This window comes from Bidens hawaiensis, unplaced genomic scaffold, assembly GCF_021521415.1.
Source record: "Bidens hawaiensis isolate Kalapana, Puna unplaced genomic scaffold, B.hawaiensis_p1.1 tig00000978_1, whole genome shotgun sequence".
Lineage (NCBI taxonomy): Eukaryota > Viridiplantae > Streptophyta > Magnoliopsida > Asterales > Asteraceae > Bidens > Bidens hawaiensis.
This window is the reverse complement of record NW_027491058.1, coordinates 829854-852614: the sequence shown is the minus strand read 5'-3', so window position 1 is coordinate 852614 and position 22761 is coordinate 829854. Positions and strand designations below refer to the sequence as shown.

Below are 22761 nucleotides of genomic sequence, written 5' to 3'. Positions count from 1 at the left end.
GTCTCTATTTTTGACAACGGGCTCCGAGAGGTGATCGAGGATATTGTGGCATGTGGTGGTCCGTTTTTTAGGGATGTTCAATGGAGGCTAGCCACTCTCCCAATTCGTTTTGGGCTTAGGCTTATATTCAGCTAAGGATGTTTCCACATATGCTTTCATAATATCGAGAGCACAACCTTGGAAATTACATAACCATTTTTTGAGGCATTGTGGTATTGTAACATCCCGAAATTTCCAAGAATAATATTTTTCATATTATTTACCTATGATGGAAAAGTTACTTAATTTAGTAGAGACTTAATAAAATAATAGAGATGAAAGAATAAGTAGGCTTTATATGGAATTAATTATGGACCAAAAAGGAAAGATGGGCCTTAGGTCCATGGGCTTAAGGTAGTATAAATACCCCTTAAACCCTAATCCCTTCCATTTTATCTCTACACCATAGCCTACACCTTGATAAACATACACAAACACTATTCTCTAACCCGAGTCAAGATCCGAAGGCGAAAACCCGAGATTTATTGGTGCTAGAACGTTGAGACGAACCAAGACAACAAAAAGGCTTAACCGTGTTCGTAAACCGACTCGTTTAAGGTACGTTTATAACGGGATCTTGTTCATTTAGGTTCGGATTCGTTTAATAATCCTAGATCTGAGTTTATGAGGTAAAAACGAATCCAACGAAACAAACCTCATTGAAACTGATTAACATTTGATGGGTTAATTGTGTATAAAGAACCCGTATGTATGTATGAACAAACCGCACCCTATAAATACGAATATATAGACGAACGAAGGGTTAGGGTTTGTAGGCGCTGCATAGACGATTCCAATGATACCTAAATCATGATATTTCGTTAAGAAACGAAGGTTTAATTGTAGATCTCGTATGAGTTGACTGTTCATATCGATATTGACTTTGACCTCAGGGTCAAAGTCTGGATAATACCGGTGTGATTCGTTAAGGTAAAGTAACAAATTAATTAGCCAATTCGTTCTGGCAAGATAACGAATCAGTTCACCAATTCTTTATGGCAAGATAACGAATTAGTTCACCCATTCGTTATGACCAGATAACGAATCAGCTCGCCCAATTCGTTATGTTTAGATAACTAATCAAGTCAGGATCAGATAACGAATTGGAATGACGAACCAGAATAACGAATCAGCTAGCGAATCAGAAAGATAGCGAATTAAGCTAACGAATCAGGACAACGAAGCCGATAACAAATTAGAGTGTGATCTGATAACGAATTAGACTGTGATCTGATAATGAACTAGACTTAATTCGTTATAGAAAATGAGGTGGCGAATTAGATAATAATTTAAAATCCTAATGGAAAATTTGATAAGACAATTAATAGAAATAAAATTTTTCCAAGCTACCTGTCAGCTCGACCCCAGCCAGGGCCCTTGGACCCTTCTAGAGGCTGCCGCCCCTAGAACCCCGCTGCCAGGGGCGCTGCCCCCGGACCCTGTTCGTTGAGGGTAATAATTAAACTAGAAACGCGATATGGAAAGTGATAGTAATCAATGCACGTAATTGTTATACAGTTAGCCGTGCACAACCAAAGAAAGGAGTAACCATTAGCGGAAGAAGTAACTGAGTTCAGGTGAGTTTATAGCCCTATTTCCTTGTTATGTTTCCGGGGCTGTGTGCATACTCGATGTGATAGTTAATACACTTACCTTAAGTGGTAAGTGTATGCTTTGTATAATTCATGTATGATGGTTGCTTGACGGTGCTTGAACGATCTTGGGATATTGCATGTACCGCCAGGTGGTAGTTAAAGATATGATTAACATATGATGTATGAATGATGTATGTATGTTATGTTGGTAGTACGTGAACGATCTTCGGATATTGCACGTACTGCCAGGTGATAAATAAAGATATGAATATTGAATGTAATGTAAGAATGATTGCTTGTCGATACGTGAACGATCTTCGGATATTGCATGTATTGCCAAGAATAGTGATTGTCTACTTATATGGATATTAAATAATAAATTATGTATAGAGTTCCCTCTACGGATAATATATATATAGTGTTTATTGAATGGAAAGCATAGTGTTCCTTTAATGGAAAGCACAGTGTTCCTTCTATGGAAATAAATAGGATGTTCCTTCTATGGAAGTATATACAGAGTGTCCTTCTATGGAGAATATATATACAGAGTGTCCTTCTATGGAGAATATATAGCATGGGCAATAGTAATAGTTCTTTTAATAGATATTATGTGACGTTCCTCGTATGGATAATTTTACAAGGTTAAGATATTAATAGGTATCTTCGGATATGTATGTATATGATTATTAATGTATGTATGGTATGATGTATGATTAACTATAACTTGTAGAAACCCGTTACGGATCTAGCCGCTATGATACAACGATTATACAATACGAATCTAAGATACGTTAAATACATAGTTTATTGATAAATATGGAGAGAATACATTATGGTGGATAAATACATAATAATAACTTATGGAGAACCTCACATCTCTCATGTGTGTGAACTCACATAATTATGAATGGGAGCATCCTATATATAGGCTACACACTCCCATTCGTTAACATAAGCCTAATTCGCTATGTTTAGGCTAATCACTTAACGAACCAGTTCTCACTCGTTATGCTACCATAACGAATGAGCTTATACCTTAACGAACTAGCCTAGCATATAACGAATGGACCTCATTCGCTATACAAACCATAGCGAATGGGCCATTTACAATAAATAAACAATCTAGACTATGTATAACTTATTCGAATGCTACGGACAACCATTTCGTGCACTAACAGACACCCCCTTTTCCGTAGCTATCGAATACTTTAACTGCAAATCACCAGTCACAAACCGTGCACTAACAGAACTCACTCAGCGTAGCTGACTTTTAGTATGCACGCAGGTAAATATGTTTAATGAGCTAGCAAGAGGAGGGCACATGGCATGGACTGAACGGCTGGCATTTGAAGATGGAAGAAATGATGTTTTAAATATGATGTTTTATGTTATGGTTTCAAAGAAAAGATTTAATGTTTTGTAATGAATGATTTAAGTTAACGTTTCCGCGAAAGTTCTAATTAACTCTGATTTGTAAGAACTGTGTTTATGAGTAAATCCAACGTCAAAAGTGAGGCACCGGTAACGGGGCCTTACAGGTATTGATGGGTTGAATCTGGATTATGGATGTGCGTTGGATTGTTTGCATAGTTCCCTTCCTGATCTTGATCTTGGCGGGTTCGCTAATATGGACAACCCCTAAATGCCCAACATGCTTTAGCAAGTGCCCTTTATAGTAAAATCGTCCAAATTTTAGGAGAGGAGTTTAACTTATCTACAAGAGCAGTATTAGAATGTCTTTAGGCTCCCATGCTCAAGATTTAATTTCTTGAACGTCATCCCATCGAAGGGTTAGGGCAGCACATTTCAGCGTACCAGACCATTCTTAAATATCGTTTAATGATCCCATTGTTCCTAGTTGATGAGCCATGACCAGTGTGTCGTAAAGTTTGTTCGGATAATTTTGGTGAACATGTCGTTCAATTCAAGGAGCTTCCGGGTTTTACATATAGACATGATTTGGTCAGAAATGTCCTTTGTGATGTGTTAAAACGAGCGAGGATCTCAACAAAATAAAGAAGCTCCTGTGAATTTCTATCGGATCCCTTGAAGGGAGGTCTACTCTCCGGCAGACATTCTTGTGTTTGGATGGGCAAGAGAAAGCATGCTTGTATAGACCTTACTGGAGTATCCCTTGTTGGGCTTAGGGATACCCGGTTTGTTGTCAGGCATGGTGTGTTGAAGGCGAAATCAGGAAAAATTGCTAAGCATGAGAAAACATGTGCCGAGAATCAACACGTCTTCATTCCTTTTGCTTTTGGTACATTTGGGTCCCTTGCCCCCGAAGCTATTACCTTTCTTAAAAGAGTTCAACAGGTCGTGCACAACAACTAATTGATGTCAAAGAACTATAACTTTGTTTTCAGTAGGATCGGGTTTGTCATGCAAAAGGGAGTGGCGACGAAACTTGTTGTCCGCCTACCCAGATCTCTATTGTAATTGGATCCTTATATATGTAAAATCAAACCGTAATAATATGAATTATTATTATTAAATATAATTTGTAATCAACATGGATATTTTTATATTCGATTATAATTAACTAGTTTCAACAATTTTGGACTAAAAGCTGAATAGTTAGGCGGTCTCTATCGCTTTTATTATTGACATCAGAACAAAACAAGGTCAATTATTAAACTATTTGTTATGTTGACATGTTTAGAAATACTCTCGGACACAGATGGTGCCAGGTTGGGTCGAGGGGGCCTACTTCGAGTCATAAAATTTGGTCATTTATAATAAAATAAGGCAGGGATAAATTAAAGGAGTTAGTATATAATTCATGACAGTTAATTCAATTAATAGATAAACATGTGGATTTTATTTATTGTCTAATTAGGAATTCTGGTTCATCTCTAATTGTACAAGTAATGGTGTACAATTTAATCGAAGTTGTGATTATGGTTACGAGTTTGTAATTAGTTTAAGGTTATACTTTTCTGTTTAATGAGATTGAGAGTTATTCAATTCAAATTCAGCATGTGTGTTTTTTGTTATGATGAGTTATATAAATTGGTTCTTGAACAGGTTCATGCGTATAATTAACTGGACCCACAAAGGATAGGAGGTGGAACACGTTGCTAGTAATAAATTGTGATTAAAGCGCTCAGAGTCTGATTGGATGGAGGTGGAGCAACTTGCATTTACCAGTACAAGTGGTTGACATTCATAGTTTCATCTGTAAATGAGTTATGAAAGCCATCCCATAACTAACTACAATACCTCATCCTATCGAACACACCAATGACTTTGCCTGAAACATTTTCTGTATTGTTTTTAACTATCTTGTTCTTATTATCAGATGGTGCAGCATTTGATATCCTATCTACAAATCAAGAACTCAAAGATGGTGAAACGATAGTTTCGCATAGTGAGATGTATGAACTCGGTTTCTTTAGCCCCGGAAACACCACGAAACGATATTTGGGGATATGGTACAAAAATATATCAAGAGGAACAGTTGTTTGGGTTGCTAACAGGGAGACCCCACTCCACCATACATCTGGCAAGTTCAAAGTTTGTAGAGATGGAAACCTGGTGATTCTTGGTGGTAATAACATTGTGATCTGGTCATCAAATTCAATAGTATCGGTATCGGTGGGGAGTAATGATTTCTTGTTACAGCTTCTGGATACTGGAAATCTTGTTTTATGGGATAAAAATAGAAATGTTGTTTGGGAAAGTTTTGATTATCCCGGTGACACGATGCTACCAGGAATGAAAATTGGGAAGGACATGAAAAGAGGGTTACAGAGGTCCATGATATCTTGGAAGAGTCCTCATGATCCATCTAGTGGTGTGTATAGTCATGTAATAGACACAAATGGATATCCACAAATATTCGGGAGGCGAGGTTCGGTTATACTATCAAGACTTGGGCCGTGGACTGGCGTTTGGTTTAGTGGCTTTGCTACTGAAATACCAAACCCAATATTCTCAGCCGAATTTGTTATTAACGAGAAGGAAATATATTATAAATATGAACTTGTAAGTTCAGTTGTTGAGAGGAGAGTTTTGACATGGGACGGAAGGATAATGATTTTGCGTTGGATCGATCAAAAACAGGAGTGGGTTGTGTATGCAGATAGTGGAGGAGATACTAGTTGTCCTTTTAAACATTGCGGTTCTTATGGACTTTGTAACATCAACAAGCATCCACCATGTAGTTGTATGCAAGGTTTTGAACCAAAATTCCCACAAGAATGGGAAGCATCTGACTGGTCAAGTGGGTGTCAACATATAAAGCCTTTGGATTCATGGAATCAGGTTGGGTTTCAGAAAATTTCAGGAATAAAATTACCCGACACGCGATTTTCATGGTATGATCATAGCATGACCATTAGCGAGTGTGAGATGGCTTGCAGAAGGAATTTTTCTTGTACGGCTTATGCAAATCTAGATATCAGAAACGGTGGAAGTGGATGTTTGCTATGGTTTACGGAATTGATGGATGTCAGAGAGTACGGTGAAGATCATAACATTTACATAAAAATGATTGCTTCTGAGTTAGCAGGTACACGTGTTTCGACATTGCTTTTGATCTTTACAATTTTAGCTTTTGTTATAGAACTTACTGGCTGTTATCATTTGTTAATTGAAGACCACCAGTTTGATTCGAGCAAATGGAAAGGAGTGGTCACCATGGTCCTATCAGTTTCCTCAGCTACATTAGTTCTGTGTGCGGTAGCTTATGCCTGTAGAAAGAGAGAGAAAAAGATTCACATGAAAAAGAGTGGTAACAGTACAAATGTTTTGTTCTATAAGAGTAAGATTGTTAGAAATGCATGTGATGTAAATCTTATCATTTTGTAGAAGACTTGGAATACTCCCTTGATAAGAAGAATACAAGTGTGCAGATGCAACTTCTTGATGATACACCTTTCATTAGCCTAAATAAAGTAGCAAAGGCCACAAATAATTTTAGTGCCTCCAATAAGATTGGAGAAGGTGGCTTTGGTCCGGTTTACAAGGTAATTTATTGATGTGACTTTAATAGCATGGTAAGCATAAGCTGCTAACTTTTATTAATTAGGGTGTGTTGGAAGACGGACAAGAAGTAGCTGTTAAGCGGCTCTCAGACACATCTCAGCAAGGGGCTGATGAGTTCAGGAATGAACTCATTTCTATTGCCAAGCTTCAGCATCGAAACCTCGTGAAGCTTCTTGGATACTGCTCGCATGGAAAGGAAATGGTTTTGATTTATGAGTACATGGCTAACAAAAGCTTGGACTCATTTATATTTGGTTTGATTCTCTCAATGATTTCCCTGCAAATAATTAGTGTCATATGTTTAAATATTATCTAGTGTACATATTTTGTCAAATGACTCATAGATCAGCTACATGCAAGGACTAACTATCTAACATTGCACAGATGAAACAAGAAGTTTAATGCTTGATTGGTCTCAACGCTTTCAAATAATACTTGGAATGGCTCGAGGTATTCTTTATCTACACCAAGATTCCGGCTTTCAAATCATACACAGAGACCTCAAGGCAGGTAATATACTGCTGGACAGTAACATGAATCCAAAGATATCCGATTTTGGCCTCGCAAGAAAGTTTGTAGGACATGATACCATTGCTAAGACAAAGAAAGTGGTCGGGACATAGTAAGTATATAAGAAAATCTGATCCACTATTTAAAATAGAATTGTAATACTAGTTTGTGAGCTATGTTTATTATCAACTATGCTACAGTGGTTACATTTCCCCGGAGTACGCTGTACATGGGCGTTTCTCTATTAAGTCGGATATATTTAGTTTTGGTGTTCTGGTATTAGAGATAGTTAGCGGGAAGAAAAACAGAGAATTCTCTCATGAAGACCACAGTGACGATCTTCTTGGGCATGTAAGTTAATTTCCCTGAATAAATCCTAACCTGAATAAATAAGTGTTTTTCTTTGAAACTGTGTTCCTTTTAGTACATAATTAATTATGAACTTTAATCTTATATGTAGGCATGGAGACTCTACAAAGAAAAGAAGTCCATTCAACTAATGAGTGCATATTTACAAGCCTCATGTGCTGTCCCGGAAGTATTAAGATCAATACATGTCGGATTATTATGTGTGCAACATCATGCAAAAGATAGGCCAACTATGTTATCAGTTCTTTTAATGTTGCTTAGTGAGGGTGTACTACCTGAACCAAAACAACCAGCATTTTTCACGGATGAGAGTTATTGCGAAATTGATTATGCTTCCTCACTTGACGATTACATGATAACACGATTGCATCCAAGGTAGCAAACACACGTCTATAGTTGAAATAGTCTTGCAGGCCTTGGAATCCTTAAGAGTTCCAAGTGAAAGATCATAGTCATGGATTTCATAGCTTCTGGTCTCTATATAGATCAGTGTCATAAAGTTATAGTTTCACAAAGTGATTGTGGCATCATGGTCTCTATGTAGATCAGTGTCATAAAGTTCTACTTTCACAAAGTGATTGTGGCATAATGTACCTTATCATGTTAAACTTCTTGTTTGATTTAAGATGATACATGTTTCTAGGTGACTACTCAAATCATTTCCATTATCTGGTGGATTTTGACTGAAAGGAGGAACAATATATGTTCACATCAAAACTATAGTATATGCATTTACAAAACTGAGCAAGTTGGGTTAGCTGCTAATCAACATTACATTAATAAAGACATTACATTAATAAAGACCTATTGTCAAAGTTTAGAGAGAAATTCAAAAAGAAAAGCGGTTATTTTTTTAATATGGAGATAGAGATTCCAATGGGAATGCTCATAGGCTAGCAATTAACTACAAATGTATTGCAGCTTAGGTAGCTTGCCTGCTGGATAATCACCAAACTCTCACTTGAATTTTCAACTTTTTCATCTACTTATAAGAAAAACTATTTGTAGATTCACAAAACCAATTCAACACTAATATAAGTTCATTTCATTACAAGCCGAAGAGTTACATGTATTTTACAAATGAATTCAGAGACTGATAACGTATTTTAGTTTGGGAAAATTCCTTTAGGAATAACGACATCTCCAATGTTGTTGTGCCATGGGTCAGCCAAGTGAGTTGCCAAGTTCTCCAATGGTCCGGTACCAGGGTAAGCCGATTGTTGCACGCAAAATCCCACGAATGCCAACAACGCCAAACGTCCTACATTTCATAAAACAAATCCAAAAACACATTAATACATACATAACACACTAACATTAATCCAAATCAAAAAGAGTACTTATGTTTACCCCCTTACCATTTTTGATTTCTTTGACCTTGTACTCGGCAAACACCTTTGGGTCTTTTGAGTAGCCCAACGGGTCAAAAGCGCCACCAGGGTACTTCTTCTTTTCGGGGTCTTTTTCCATGCTCCTTTGGTGCTCTACAAAGGCAATGGAGATGAACTCTATAGCCAAAATGGTGGGTAGGGTACCCCCAAGGAACAGGGTTCCCAAGGTATGTAGCTTGTCCTCCGGGTACAGCAACCCATTCTTGTGCCTTAACCCAATTGCCCAATCCTAAGGCTTCTGGTAACAAAATTCCAGGCTGCAAATTTTTAGTTATTAGTCCTCAGTTTACAAATCAATAATTTATATTCTATGGTTTTGTGTCACATGATTAGCATATTAGCCTACTATATCAAAGCAACATTATTTATCAAAACGCATGAACTAGTGATATTTTTTGTCCATTTATGCCAATATAGTTGTAATATATTGTGGTCAGATAAATGGCTTACAACTGCAAGCATAGCCCATCTGCAGTGAATGAGCTCAGACTCTTTGAACCTTTCGAGGTTCTCTGGGACCTCACCGAGACGAAGTGGGTCAAAACCGAAATCCCTGTAACACACAAAAACCACATTTAGAGGCCTAGAGTTACGTATGAAAGTAATTTTCGGACTACATATTAGTTTCTATGCAAAGACTACAGGCCGTAAAAGTGAGAACACGACTAGCAGCCTTCGTTTTCTGATGATTTATAGTCGAATTTTTAAATTTCACTAAAAAAATCGATTTCTTCGTGATAGATGCTCATGAAATTGTTTGCTTATAACATTATACATCATTTATTGCCAGGGACCCGGACCCGCGGTCCAACCGGTTCAGTAATGATATTTTTATTTGCAAATGTTTGCTAATAACATTGTTTGCTTAAAAATGTTTTTTTTCTCTGTTTCAAGATTTAAATTAGCCTCATATAAATGAAAAATACTTTTCCATGAAGATATTATGTTGTAATCTAAATATACACATTTAATCTATTCTATTTTCGAATAGTTGTCTTATAATTGTATCATTTTTATTTTTTTCTTTAGAAAAAACCATAAATTTTAATTTTATTAATAGATATAACAACTTATATAAAACTTTCACTGAATATAGTTTCATGCATTTTATAATGTCACATTTTCAGAATTAACTAATATATCTATCGATTCTTAAATCCGGTCTGACCAAGTGAACCAATAAAATCTTATAACTTATAACTTATAACAATATAAAAACTTATAAAAGTATTAATAGAGCTAATAAGTAATTACCCGGGTGCAGAACCGTCTAGGTACGGGGGTCGTGGTTGTCCGGGCATCCAATCAGAAGTCATAGTAATCCTAGAAGCATTGGTGGTGAAGAAACACTAACCGGACCCCGGGCAGATTACGGGTAACCTGGGGGTTAGATAGATGTTTCCCACGAGGGGTTAGACCCAGCAAAGATGGTTCTTCTGATAACCTGCAAAACAGACACCGTGAGCTTGTCACTGAGAAGGGGGGGTTCCTCCTTGTGACCACCCTCCGGCGTGAGAATCAGACTAGATTGCTCTTTAAATATAAATGTATATTAAGAGATTGCTAGAGCAGATATCAGGTATATATGATGATAATATGATAAGATGAGATGATCATACCATTTGGGGTATTTATAGCCGAAGGTAGGTTTCCAAGGAGGTGTGGCCGGCTGAATAGTATTCCTGTTCCACCAACTGTGGCCTACGCACGTGCCCTGCTGGTAGTTGGTGGGTAGGCAGCGGCTGACAGTGACCAGGCCTGCTGTGTACTATTCCTTTTCCACCAACTGCCGGCTATGCACGTGGTATGACAGGAGTTGGTGAGTAGGCAGCGGCTAATAGTGACATACAGTACAGGAGCATGCTGTTCGCCATACTGTTGTCGATAAGCTGTCGTATCTTTAGTCAGATCTTTTGCCCATACCTCGTCAGGTACAGTACAGAAGATCTTCCCGTATCGTACGGACTGGCTTAGTTGGGCGGGAGTATTCCCCCTCCCGCCTTTGTGCGGGATTGTTCCCGGCTTTGCTCATTCCTTCAGGTGACACTGAATGATTGAGAGCTAAGTGCCTTGTGCGTGTAGCCTTGCTGCGCGGGTGGTCTTCCCTGATGGCTTGTATCCGCAGCTGCGGGAACAGGCAGAGTCCTTCACCATTGGGAGGCATTTCCTGCGGGAACAGCTTGCGTACTGCGCGTAAGGACGTCACGTCTCTGAGCATGGTGGGTCCTGCGGATCCAGTTGGTTTCTGCGCAGACGTCCCTCTTCAAGGTGAGTCTTGCGGGTCCAACTGGGCTCTGCTGGGACCTACCTCTTCAAGTCCCCCCAGTCCAATGTTCTTCTCATGAATGTTTAATAAAGTGAGGTGAACTTTTGGACTTAAGCAAAGGGTTTTGAAAAGGGTTTAGTTTTAAGGTTTTCCATGGGGATTCTTCCCGCGGAAGTCCTTGTCACTTGCAGAAATTCCCGACTTTCCTGCTTGATCTTTGGGTATGATGCGGGTAGGTCTGTAACCTCCTCGCAAGTCAGGAGCGTTGAGTCCCACTTGTGTGGATTCTCCATGAGGTTTTGGTAGTTTTGAACATAGTGATCAATTATGTTAAAACCACCAATTCCATCCTGGAGCTTCAAACAATGCAGTTCTCGACGTTCCCGCTATGCGGGGATGTTATTTCCGTTTCCGCAAGCATTGCCCAGAAGATCCTTCTTGGTTTCAATTCCCTGCGGAGCGCTAGGTATGTGAAGGGTGTTGCCTTAACACTGTACCCGCGCTCGTCTTACGGTTACTTTACTTCCAAGGTATTCCTGGCGTCAATTCCCTGCGGGTGCTAGGTATGTGAAGGGTTTTGCCTTAACACTGTACCCGCAACCGTCTTATGGTTACTTGGTTGCCGAGGTATTCTTGGCTTCAATTCCCTGCAGGTGCTAAGTATGTGAAGGGTTTTGCCTTAACACTGTACCCACACCCGTCTTATGGTTACTTGGTTGCCAAGGTATTTCTGGCGTCAATTCACTGCGGGTGCTAGGTATGTGAAGGGTTTTGCCTTAAAACTGTACCCGCACCCGTCTTATAGTTACTTGGTTGCCGAGGTATTCTTGGCTTCAATTCCCTGCAGGTGCTAAGTATGTGAAGGGTTTTGCCTTAACACTGTACCCGCACCCGTCTTATGGTTACTTGGTTGCCAAGGTAAGGGGCATTTTCCCGCTTACTTTTGAATCTTTTTGAATTTTTGAAATTCGAAGAGTTGGTGAAAGGATAAGAACAGTCCAAACCTCTGAAACGTCTTGCGACGGTTTCTTCTGACTGTGTCAGGACGTGCAGGAAGTTATGGTGACGTGACAGTACATGGTCATTCCAGACGCTTTTTCAGGCGCGTGGGCGCGATTTTTCGGGCGCGTGGCCGCGAAATTAATGGTACGCGTCCTTTCAACAGCTGTTGCCAGCTTGCTTTTTGCCACGTGTCATAGTTTCATTGCACCTTCGATTTCTCTCTCCTCCGCATTAAATTCATCGCATTAATTGCGATTAGTATATAAAGGGGGAGAGGGTTCTTTGTAATCCACACTTTCACTCTTCTCTTCATCTTCAAAACGATTTCCGGCGAATACTCACCTTTCAGTCGAGCATTCTCTTGAAATCGTTTTCTTCTTTCATCTGCAAGATGTCTTCTCGTGATCTCGATTCTACAGCCCAGGAGGCTGGGGTGTTTGCCGATGACAAGAGTACTGCTGGCGAGTGCCAGTGTGCTCTGCCTGTCGATCTGTATCAGTACATCGTCAGGAAGTTCGTGCTCGAGTCTCTCGAGCCTGAGTTTCCTGAACCCCATCAGACGGTGTATGATGCCCCCAGAGGCAAGATCGGGGTATATGCTGCATTCTTTGTTTATGGGAATCTTAGGTTCCCATTGACAAAGTTTGTTTACCGTGTCCTTGAGAGGCACGGTGTGCACCTGACCGAGGTGCATCCGATGGCGATTGCCAAGATTCGCCACTTCGAGTGGGTGTGCCGGATACTGGGCATTGAGCCCTTCGTCGACCGCCTGATGACCTTCTACTCTTGGAGGTGCATCCAGGGGTGGTATACGCTGATAACCCGGATTAAGGGTTTGAAGATTTGCGCAACCGAGCGCAGTCTTCGCTCGTGGAAGCGGGAGTTCTTCTATATCTCCGCTCGCGCCATCCCCCTTGCCATGAAATTCAAGAATGGGCAAGCACTTCCCAGCCTTCACGCCTCCAACTACCAGGAGGCGGAATGGTTCTCGAAGATATCCCGAGTACAATCTCCGGTTTACCGGTTTGCGGAGTCCGGGATGGTGATGCTGGGGATGAGCCGGGTGTGGAAGGATGCGGATGCGCAAAAGATCCCAATCGTCCTTGAATACGGTTCGAACTATGTTCCTTACGGTATGCTCTGTTTCTTTTTGTTGATTTAGAATTTCTTGTAACTTCTTTCCTGTTTATTTCAGAGGGGAACGACTTGCAGTCGCTCATGTACCCGCGGGAGGCTGACAGTCCCGCTCGGATGGGTACTCGCGCTCTAGACGAGAACGAGTTGCCCATCCTAGAACAAACGGCGGATCGGTTCGTGGAGGTCTACCCGCTAGGCCACGAGATCCTGAGCGCCAGGCGGCCAGGTAAGGCGCTATTCAACCCTCGACCCCTCAATGTTGAAACCTCTGCTGGAATTCCTCTAATCGTATGTTCTGATGAGGAATCCGCAGATGGTCCTCCGTTGGTGCGGAAGAAGAAGGCTGCCGGCGGGAAGGGAAAGGAGAAGGGGGCCTCCACTGCCGATCTGGTGCCTCGGTCTGACTCAGAGGCCGAGAGCGAGGAGGTGGCGGGGAACCCGGGTGGTGATAGGACCACCGCTCCGGAGGCTGCGACTGTCACCTCCGGAGAGCCCCGGATGACGACGGTGAGCGGCGCAAAAAGGCCGGCTCCATCGGGTTCGTCCCCGCCTGTCCGTACTTTCAGGCTCAAGAAAACCCGTAAGTACAAACTTTATTTTATCTTTAACTTCATAGCTTTTCGTCATTAACACTTTATCTTCTTTGTGCAGGCGTGGATGTTGACGCATTCCAGGGTGGAGCGCAGAGGAGTACCCCTCCGCCCATGACGGTAGGCTTGGTCAGCCTTCCTGAGGCGACGACCCAGGCGGCTGCGCCTGCTTCTGCTTCCGCTGGTTCAGTTGCTCACTCCGTTGAGCCGACTGTTCCAGCCGTGATGACATCACCGCCGGCTGTCAGTGCCATTTTTACCGCATCTTTCACTGAGCCGGCGGTTACTTTTGCTGCGGATTCCGCGGCGGCGACCGCGGCGGCTGTTACCATGCCTCTTCCGTCATCGGCAACGACGGCCGATCCTTCAGGTATGCATGGGGCTTATCGCCAACCTCTGCCTCCTTCCCATCTGCCTGACCTCTTGGATGGATTTCCATTGGGTTCAGGTGATGGGTTTGGCGGCTATCGGCCTGTTATTGACCCTACAGGTGCGTAGGGTTCTTTTGGCCCTTTTCATATTTTTATCATCTTTTCCTAACTGCTTTATGTTTTTTGCAGTGTCGGATTCCAATGAAGTGTATGTTCCACGATGGAACATCCGCCGAGGAACAACCCTTCACACACCTGTGGAGTGCGTGGAGTGGGCTCGTCACGCTGCTCCCAGTGGTGCGTTGGGGGAAGCCATGGCTAGCTACCAGGAGGGTAGGCTAACCAATGAGCTTCGGGTTCTCCTGGCCCGGATGCAGCCGCGCGTCGAGCTGCTTTGTCGTGAAAACGACAAGTTAAAAGCAGCTCGTCTTCAAGAAGTAGCTCGGGCGCGGGCTGTCCGGGAGGAGAACGTAAAGCTTACCGCAGCTGCTGCGGAAAAGGAGAAGGCCTTCAAGGCCCTCGAGGTTGAAGTTCAGGCCCGGCTCGAGGCCCGTTCCAAGGCTGCCCAAGCTGTTAACGAACAGCTTCGGCTGGCTAAGGAAACTGCAAGGAACGCAACCGAGAGGGCCACCAAGGCTGGAGCTGTTGCTGAGCCTCTACGCGTGGAGAATGAAGAGCTTAAAGCCAAATTAGAGGCTCTCCAGCAGGCTCATGATGCCTTGGCGATGGAAGACGCCAAAAAGCTCCAGGAGATCTTGGACCAGAGGGGGGTGCTTGACCATACTGAGCGGAAGCTAAAGGGCGTCGAAGAGGCTGCGGCTAAAGAAGTGTTGCTTGCCAACCTCAATAAAAGTGAAGCCGAACGCGCCCGTAACGAAGCTCAAGCTGCCCTCCAAGAAGCTCTGGTTGCCAAGGAATGGCTTCTTCGAGAAGCGTTGTCTCAGGTATGCTTTTCATGTCTTTACGCTTTTCTTTGTAAATAGAAATGGTTCTGATACTTTGTGTATTTTCTTGTAGGTTGTGCATCGGGTCTTTGCTGATACGTCTTATGACGATGCTATGAGCGCAGCCCTCAACGCTTCTCACGAGGATGGGGAAAAGGCCGGTTTCCTGCTTGGTCTAGGGTTCGTTGAGAAAGGCATCCCGCCTTCCAACTTCCCTTTATTTGATGTAGATACTGAAGCTGTATACGACCAAGCAGTGAATCAGTATGCCGCCTTCCCGCATCCGGTGGTGGAGAAGGTAAATGAAGTTGCTGCTGCTGATGATGGGCTAGCTATCCTTAAAGCTTTCCTTGAACTGCCACGATCTACTGATGGTGCTGGTCCAAGTGGAAGTGGCCCTGAAGCTTGATCCTGAAGATCCCTTCCCACTGCTAGGATAGATTTAGCTTGTATAGATTTATATTCTTGTAGGCGGGTAGTTACCCGGCCATTCTTGTAACGAATATTATGAAATATAAATCTTTGTGCGGGTAAGACCGCTACTTTCATTGGATTCCTTGCTTTATAAACGTTATATGACTTGCATACTTTAGTTTAAATTAGCAATTTTTCAAGTGTTTAGAATAAGTTAACCTTTGAACGTGGTAGATAATAGGTTGAAGTTTTGCTTCCTCTTTCGTGATTGTGCGGGTAGGACCGTCACTTGCACTTAGTAGGATGGCTAAACTTTACCTACATCTGACCTGCATGGAGGTTTTCCTCATCTTTTTTGAAATTTCTAAGTGTTTAGGATAAGTTAACCTTTGAACGTGGTAGATAATAGGTTGAAGTTTTGCTTCCTCTTTCGTGATTGTGCGGGTAGGACCGTCACTTGCACTTAGTAGGATGGCTAAACTTTACCTATATCTGACATGCGTGTAGGTTTTCCTCATCCTTTTGTTAGAAATTCCTAAGTGTTTAGGATAAGTTAACCTTTGAACGTGGTAGATAATAGGTTGAAGTTTTGCTTCCTCTTTCGTGATTGTGCGGGTAGGACCGTCACTTGCACTTAGTAGGATGGCTAAACTTTACCTATATCTGACCTGCGTGTAGGTTTTCCTCATCCTTTTGTTAGAAATTCTCTGTTTTGAACAAGTTAACCGTTCGACGCGCGGTTGTTAATAGGTTAGTGTTCAGTTTCCTCTATCATGATTCATGCGGATAGACCGGCACTTTCATTTAGTGGGATGACTGAACTTTTCCCCTTCAACTGACCTGCGTGAAGGTTTGCCGTTTTTTGGGTTTATGCGGGTTTTGCCGCCTTCCCCACGCAACGACTTTTCACGTAATTATGCAGTGAAAACCGGCATATCCGTGTTGAATAAATTAACCGTTCGACGCGCGGTTGTTAATAGGTTAGTGTTCAGTTTCCTCTATCATGATTCATGCGGATAGACCGGCACTTTCATTTAGTGGGATGACTGAACTTTTCCCCTTCAACTGACCTGCGTGAAGGTTTGCCGTTTTTTGGGTTTATGCGGGTTTTGCCGCCTTCCCCACGCAACGACTTTTCACATAATTATGCGGTGAAAACCGGCATATCCGTGTTGAATAAATTAACCGTTCGACGCGCGGTTGTTAATAGGTTAGTGTTCAGTTTCCTCTATCATGATTCATGCGGATAGACCGGCACTTTCATTTAGTGGGATGAATGAACTTTTCCCCTTCAACTGACCTGCGTGAAGGTTTGCCGTTTTTTGGGTTTATGCGGGTTTTGCCGCCTTCCCCACGCAACGACTTTCCACGTAATTATGCGGTGAAAACCAGCATATCCGTGTTGAAAGTTCATAAAGTATAAATGTAAAATCATCAGCGTCGATGTTCTAAGGAGAATCATTTTCATTAGAAGTGGCTCTGGGCCTTTTCTTTACAAATTTGGAATTGATCTACATGCAAATTGTGTAATTGAGCTCCCTTCCATGTTGTTGGGATGGGAGTGCCATCGAGCCGATATGCACCTGGTTCGGGATCTCGTTCTTTACGCAGCATGTAGTCTCCACATTGAAGCTGGAAATTTTATTCGTGTTTTCCCCAGCTGGGGTTCTACACGGATAAGCCTGCTCAGCGTTCATTGCGCCACGAGGTGCGCGAGCGTCCCATCTCTGACAAATGCTTTGACCATGTCTTTTACGTCTGTGCATTCTTCAGTGTTGTGGCCTTTTGTCCTGTGAAAGTCACAGTATTTGCTCCGATCAGCATTGGGACGATGTCGGATTATTGGAGCCTTTGGCCATGGGAGCTCCTCAGTGGCGAATATCTCGGTGACGCTTTTGGTGAGTGGTGTCCATCTGGAGTTCTGGTTCGACCGTACGTTATCCCTTCCGCCTAACCGATATTGCAAGCCGGATGAGGTGTCAAAGTTTACCCTTGACTGCCAAATGCCTAGCTTCCGCTTTTTGTTTAATCGGGCGGTAAGGACGTTGTCTTCTCTTGTTTTCTGGGTGTAGAGGTTTGTGCTCTGTGGGAGATCTCTACCCAGTTGCTTCTCCGTTTCCGCGAAGCGTTTTGCTGCTGTCATGATGGCATCCCATGTGGATGGCATGCCATCTTTACCCGTTAAGGTGCGGATGAGCTCTGGGTCGTTCGCGCCCTGAATAAAAGCAGCGCGAACAAGATCTTCGCTAATGTTACCCAGACTTAGCTTCATTGAGTTGAAGCGAGTGATGAAGTCTGGCAAAGATTCATCTTCCTCTCGAATGCATTTGAGGATTGTCCATTGCTCCTCGGTATACTTTCGTTGTTGGCTGAAATGTTGGCTAAACTTCTGTTGGAAGTCTGCCCAGTCGTAGATGTGGTTGACCGGTAGACGATCGAACCACGCTCTAGCTGGCCCAACAAGCGTCATTTGGAACATGTAACACCACGTAGGTTCCGTCCAATTGCTGACGGTTGCCCCCGCTATGAATCTGTTCAAATGATCATCTGGGTCAGATATACCATCATATGTGCCTATGTTGGACATTTGTTTGGCACTTTTTGGGGCAATTGCTTCCGCAATGTCCCTTGCAAATTTGAACGTTCCCGCATTTGCAACAGTTGGTCTAAATGTTTTGGAGAAGTCACGTGGGCTTCCACCTGTGTTTTTTGGTTTGAAGGCTTCTCCAAAACGCCTTCTCGGTTGGGAGTCCGTTTCCTTACGCTTCCCTTTTGCCCTATGGCGAGGGTTCGCGTCGGTGTCGGATTCCTCCGAGTCATCGTCCAAGTATTCTTCGAATTCGTCAGCCTGTTGGACGGAACGCAAGCGTTCGTCCAACTCAGCTTGGAATTCCCTCTGACGTGCCTCCGCCCATGCGTTAACTTCATCGAGTGTTTGGCGGGGGAGTCTTGTTCGTTTCTCTAACTGGGTATCGGTGAATCCCAGTGAGCGATTACTTACTACACTTGCCCCAGCTTGGGTAACTGGGGTAGTGTTCGTAAAATTTACTTCACATGCCCCGGCTTGGGTAACCGGGGTAGTGTTTGTAAAGACTGTGTAGCCGGTATTCCCCCCAGTAGCTGGGGTTGTGGTTACCGGAGTTTCTTTAACCATCTTTCCAGAAGTTTGAAAAAACTGAAAGGAAATGAAGTTCTAGCTTTTATGCACGGATGGCGCCAATGAAGAAACACTAACCGGACCCCGGGCAGATTACGGGTAACCTGGGGGTTAGATAGATGTTTCCCACGAGGGGTTAGACCCAGCAAAGATGGTTCTTCTGATAACCTGCAAAACAGACACCGTGAGCTTGTCACTGAGAAGGGGGGGGGGTTCCTCCTTGTGACCACCCTCCGGCGTGAGAATCAGACTAGATTGCTCTTTAAATATAAATGTATATTAAGAGATTGCTAGAGCAGATATCAGGTATATATGATGATAATATGATAAGATGAGATGATCATACCATTTGGGGTATTTATAGCCGAAGGTAGGTTTCCAAGGAGGTGTGGCCGGCTGAATAGTATTCCTGTTCCACCAACTGTGGCCTACGCACGTGCCCTGCTGGTAGTTGGTGGGTAGGCAGCGGCTGACAGTGACCAGGCCTGCTGTGTACTATTCCTTTTCCACCAACTGCTGGCTATGCACGTGGTATGACAGGAGTTGGTGAGTAGGCAGCGGCTAATAGTGACATACAGTACAGGAGCATGCTGCTCGCCATACTGTTGTCGATAAGCTGTCGTATCTTTAGTCAGATCTTTTGCCCATACCTCGTCAGGTACAGTACAGAAGATCTTCCCGTATCGTACGGACTGGCTTAGTTGGGAGGGAGTATTCCCCCTCCCGCCTTTGTGCGGGATTGTTCCCGGCTTTGCTCATTCCTTCAGGTGACACTGAATGATTGAGAGCTAAGTGCATTGTGCGTGTAGCCTTGCTGCGCGGGTGGCCTTCCCTGATGGCTTGTATCCGCAGCTGCGGGAACAGGCAGAGTCCTTCACCATTGGGAGGCATTTCCTGCGGGAACAGCTTGCGTACTGCGCGTAAGGACGTCACGTCTCTGAGCATGGTGGGTCATGCGGATCCAGTTGGTTTCTGCGCAGACGTCCCTCTTCAAGGTGAGTCTTGCGGGTCCAACTGGGCTCTGCTGGGACCTACCTCTTCAGGTGGCAACACCAGAAAGTGGCACAGGATTTGCAAATCTTGACTTAGAAGAAGAGAGAACCGAAGGCCGGCACACCGCGGGGATACCGCAGCTCATTAATGTATTAGAAGCCATTCCAGAATTAAAATTGAATCTGGAAATGGAGAACTTTGGTTGGTAACGATGAATAATAGTTGTGGTGCATGTAATATGGTGGAGATTTTGTGGTGGTGTAATGCAATATCCAAATGCTGATTGTTATTGGCTAAGTGTTAAGGGATACTGGCTTGTTACTGGACCACGTGGACGGTTCATCCAGATCAAAATGCTTGCGTGGCAGGTGAGGGTAGTTTTGGAATTTAGTTTGTGTTGTTTGATTTTTTTGGTCAATTGGTGGTTGATGTTATTTTTATAGGGAATCAAAAGTTGTGGTCAAGAATGAGTTCGGATGGGTTGTTTTGTTGCATTATTTTTTTATCACAAATATATCTTTGATTTTCTTTTTGTTATTATCGTTTATAAAAGATTAGCTAAATGCATATAACTAACATTACCATAATGGTATTTTCCTTACATATTTTATTATTATTATTATTATTATTAGCTTTTATATTGCGATTAAACTGTGACCTTATTATTAATATTATTATAATTAGTAGTAGTTTTTTATATAACTGTTAAACTTTGATTTCCTTTTTTTTTTGCTTCATACACATGTTCTTAGAGCCGAGGGTCTCTCTGGAAGCCACCTCTTTATTCCTTTGGATAGAGGTACGGTGTGCCTACATCCCACCCTCCCAAGACCCTACCTATAGCTCTGCTGTCGGTGGGATTTTACTGGGTATGATTGATTGATTGATTGATATAACTAACATTACAATATTAACGAAGTGTGACATTATTCCAATCACTCTAACGTTACTCCTTTATTATTATTTATCATTCTTACCCGGTAGAATTTGTAATTAAGAACCCATTGGTAATGTTAATTAGTTATTTCTTTATTATGTTTTATCAAAATTATTAGTTTTCTTTGAATATTTCTCAATCATATAGATTCCAATGTAATAGTGTTTTAGTTGTTAATTCTCTATATCTTTTTTTTCTCTATAATATATAGAATATGTGGTTATAAAGGTTTCATTGTAAATGTTCTTAATTTCTATCAACAAATTAAAAGTTAACTTTTAAAGAGAGTGATGTAATGATACACACCTTATTCCTCTTTGTTTTAAATTTTGCTTACATGTTTCTTAATCTAATATAACATATAATTTATCTGATTTTGTTAACTAGTAGGGAACTGTTATGTCCGTTGAGTTTGTATTAATAGGTTATCATAGTTAACAGAACACAAAAATGAAATAAAAGTTAGATTTACTAAGGTATGTTTGGGCATGAAGCTTTTAGAAGCTTTTAAGAGCTTCAAGCTTTTAAGAAAAAACTTTGTTTGGTTCAAGAGCTTGAAACTTTTAGGTTAGTAGAAAAAGCTTAAAGCTTAAAGCTTCTACTAGTAGCGTTTAGAAAGAGTTACAAGCTTTTAGTATTTTAATTTACTTAAATAACCTTCCAAAATAAATACATTTACTAATATTGTTTTTACTTTTGCCAATTTTAGTAATTTTATACATTTTAGTAAAAGCTCCTGCTACTTTGCCAAACATCTAAATATATATAAAAAGCTACAACCACCGGCCCCTAGCTACCAGCTATAGCTTCCAGCAACCAACTTTCAGCCACCAGCTAGTTTTGCCAAACATACCCTAAATACACATATGACGTTCCTTTACTTTAGGATTAAGTTCTTAAACTTCAAATACACGTGTAAAGTGCCTTGACTAACTTCACGATGAATCTTGTGGATTTCAAGTATATTAATGAGGTTTCTCAACCTGAAGGTAAAACTCATAGCGTTTAAGTGTGTCTGTGAGGTTCCTCGAACACTACGTGAGAAACGACTTTTAGCCACACATGTCTTCTGGGCGATCTGCCATACTTCGGCATAAATGTGTGGCTAAAAGGTCTTAGACCGCGTTTGAAAACCTTCCAGACTAGTTTTGGCCACACATGTTTTTCTTCATGTGACCATTCTATACCGACTTAGGTACTTTTCGCCACCCTTTGAAAAAAACTGTGACATAAACTAGCCACATTATATAAATGTGTGGCGAAATGTGACCTACAGTCATAGTTTGTTTGATCTTTAATACATGTGACCAAAAACGCATGTATTAGCCACACTCTAAGGGAAAACTGTGACATTTAACTAGCCACATGTTTTAATAGTGTGGCCAAATGTGACGAACAGCTATTGTATTGATAAGAGATGTGTCTAAAAGGTAAAATATATAGCCACTTATATTACGTTGTGTGACCTAATGTCACATTTGTTAGCCAAATTTTTAATAATGTGGCAAAAATATGACGAATAACCACTCTATTTATTAGTTAGGTGGTTAAAACCTTAAAACACATGGCCACTTATACGAGGTTGTGTGACCAAAGAGTAGTTTAGTTTTATTTTTTCTAAGTTTTATATTGTCACAGATACATTAATTATGTGTGGCTGTAAGTGATAAATGGTTATAGTTTAATAATATTTAAGTGTGTCCAAGCGTAATTAATGGCCACACTTTGATTTGACGAGTGGCTAGATCATCATTGTCTTTTCAGTTTTTTGTGCTGCCAATTTCAAATTGTCAGAGAAATGTACGAGTGGTTTCCAATGGTATTTAAATACCACTCACGGTTTCCGATTTCCCCCATCTCCTCAGAAAATCCAGCAAATCACAATCACAATCCACTATCTCACCTTCATCTGATTTACGAAAATGGCTTCAACATGGATTGTACGTGAACCACGTACTCATGCCCCCATCTACTATGACCCCACCCTCTTCACCATTGTTTTCTACTTTGATTTTGGCGCCGCCCGGAAGAATCAAAGGGTGAGGTATGTGGACTTT

General features: G+C 41.8%; 1 protein-coding gene and 1 pseudogene across 5 annotated transcripts; one reads left to right on the top strand and one right to left on the bottom strand.

Moving 5' to 3' along the window:
* The first annotated feature begins 4547 nt into the window (after positions 1 to 4547).
* On the top strand, positions 4548 to 8149 carry LOC143550189 (G-type lectin S-receptor-like serine/threonine-protein kinase At4g27290). Of its 4 annotated transcripts, none has more exons than XM_077040905.1 (7): positions 4548 to 6147; positions 6235 to 6366; positions 6447 to 6604; positions 6667 to 6877; positions 7008 to 7245; positions 7334 to 7484; positions 7594 to 8149. In XM_077040905.1, exons 1-7 carry the CDS (start codon positions 4878 to 4880, stop codon positions 7879 to 7881), a joined length of 2448 nt encoding a protein of 815 aa, XP_076897020.1. In that variant the 5' UTR covers positions 4548 to 4877; the 3' UTR covers positions 7882 to 8149. The 4 variants fall into 4 exon arrangements, with proteins under 4 accessions (XP_076897020.1, XP_076897014.1, XP_076897007.1 ...); XM_077040899.1 differs by having other exon boundaries at positions 6235 to 6369; XM_077040892.1 differs by having other exon boundaries at positions 4548 to 6366.
* A 375-nt stretch (positions 8150 to 8524) lies between these two features.
* Positions 8525 to 19995, bottom strand: LOC143549735 (chlorophyll a-b binding protein 6A, chloroplastic-like; annotated as a pseudogene). The gene is made up of 5 exons (XR_013138188.1): positions 19818 to 19995; positions 10148 to 10228; positions 9344 to 9446; positions 8861 to 9150; positions 8525 to 8763 (listed from the first exon to the last, which is right to left on the bottom strand). The product of XR_013138188.1 is annotated as a chlorophyll a-b binding protein 6A, chloroplastic-like (transcript).
* Between the last annotated feature and the right edge of the window lie 2766 nt (positions 19996 to 22761).

Excerpts from the sequence above, each read along its gene's own strand:
- LOC143550189 (XM_077040886.1), top strand. The coding sequence starts at position 4,878 with ATGACTTTGCCTGAAACATTTTCTGTATTGTTTTTAACTATCTTGTTC. Across the intron at positions 6,370-6,446 it reads GATTCACATGAAAAAGAGTG|AAGACTTGGAATACTCCCTT; the intron begins GTAACAGTACAA and ends ATCATTTTGTAG. Across the intron at positions 7,246-7,333 it reads AAGAAAGTGGTCGGGACATA|TGGTTACATTTCCCCGGAGT; the intron begins GTAAGTATATAA and ends ACTATGCTACAG.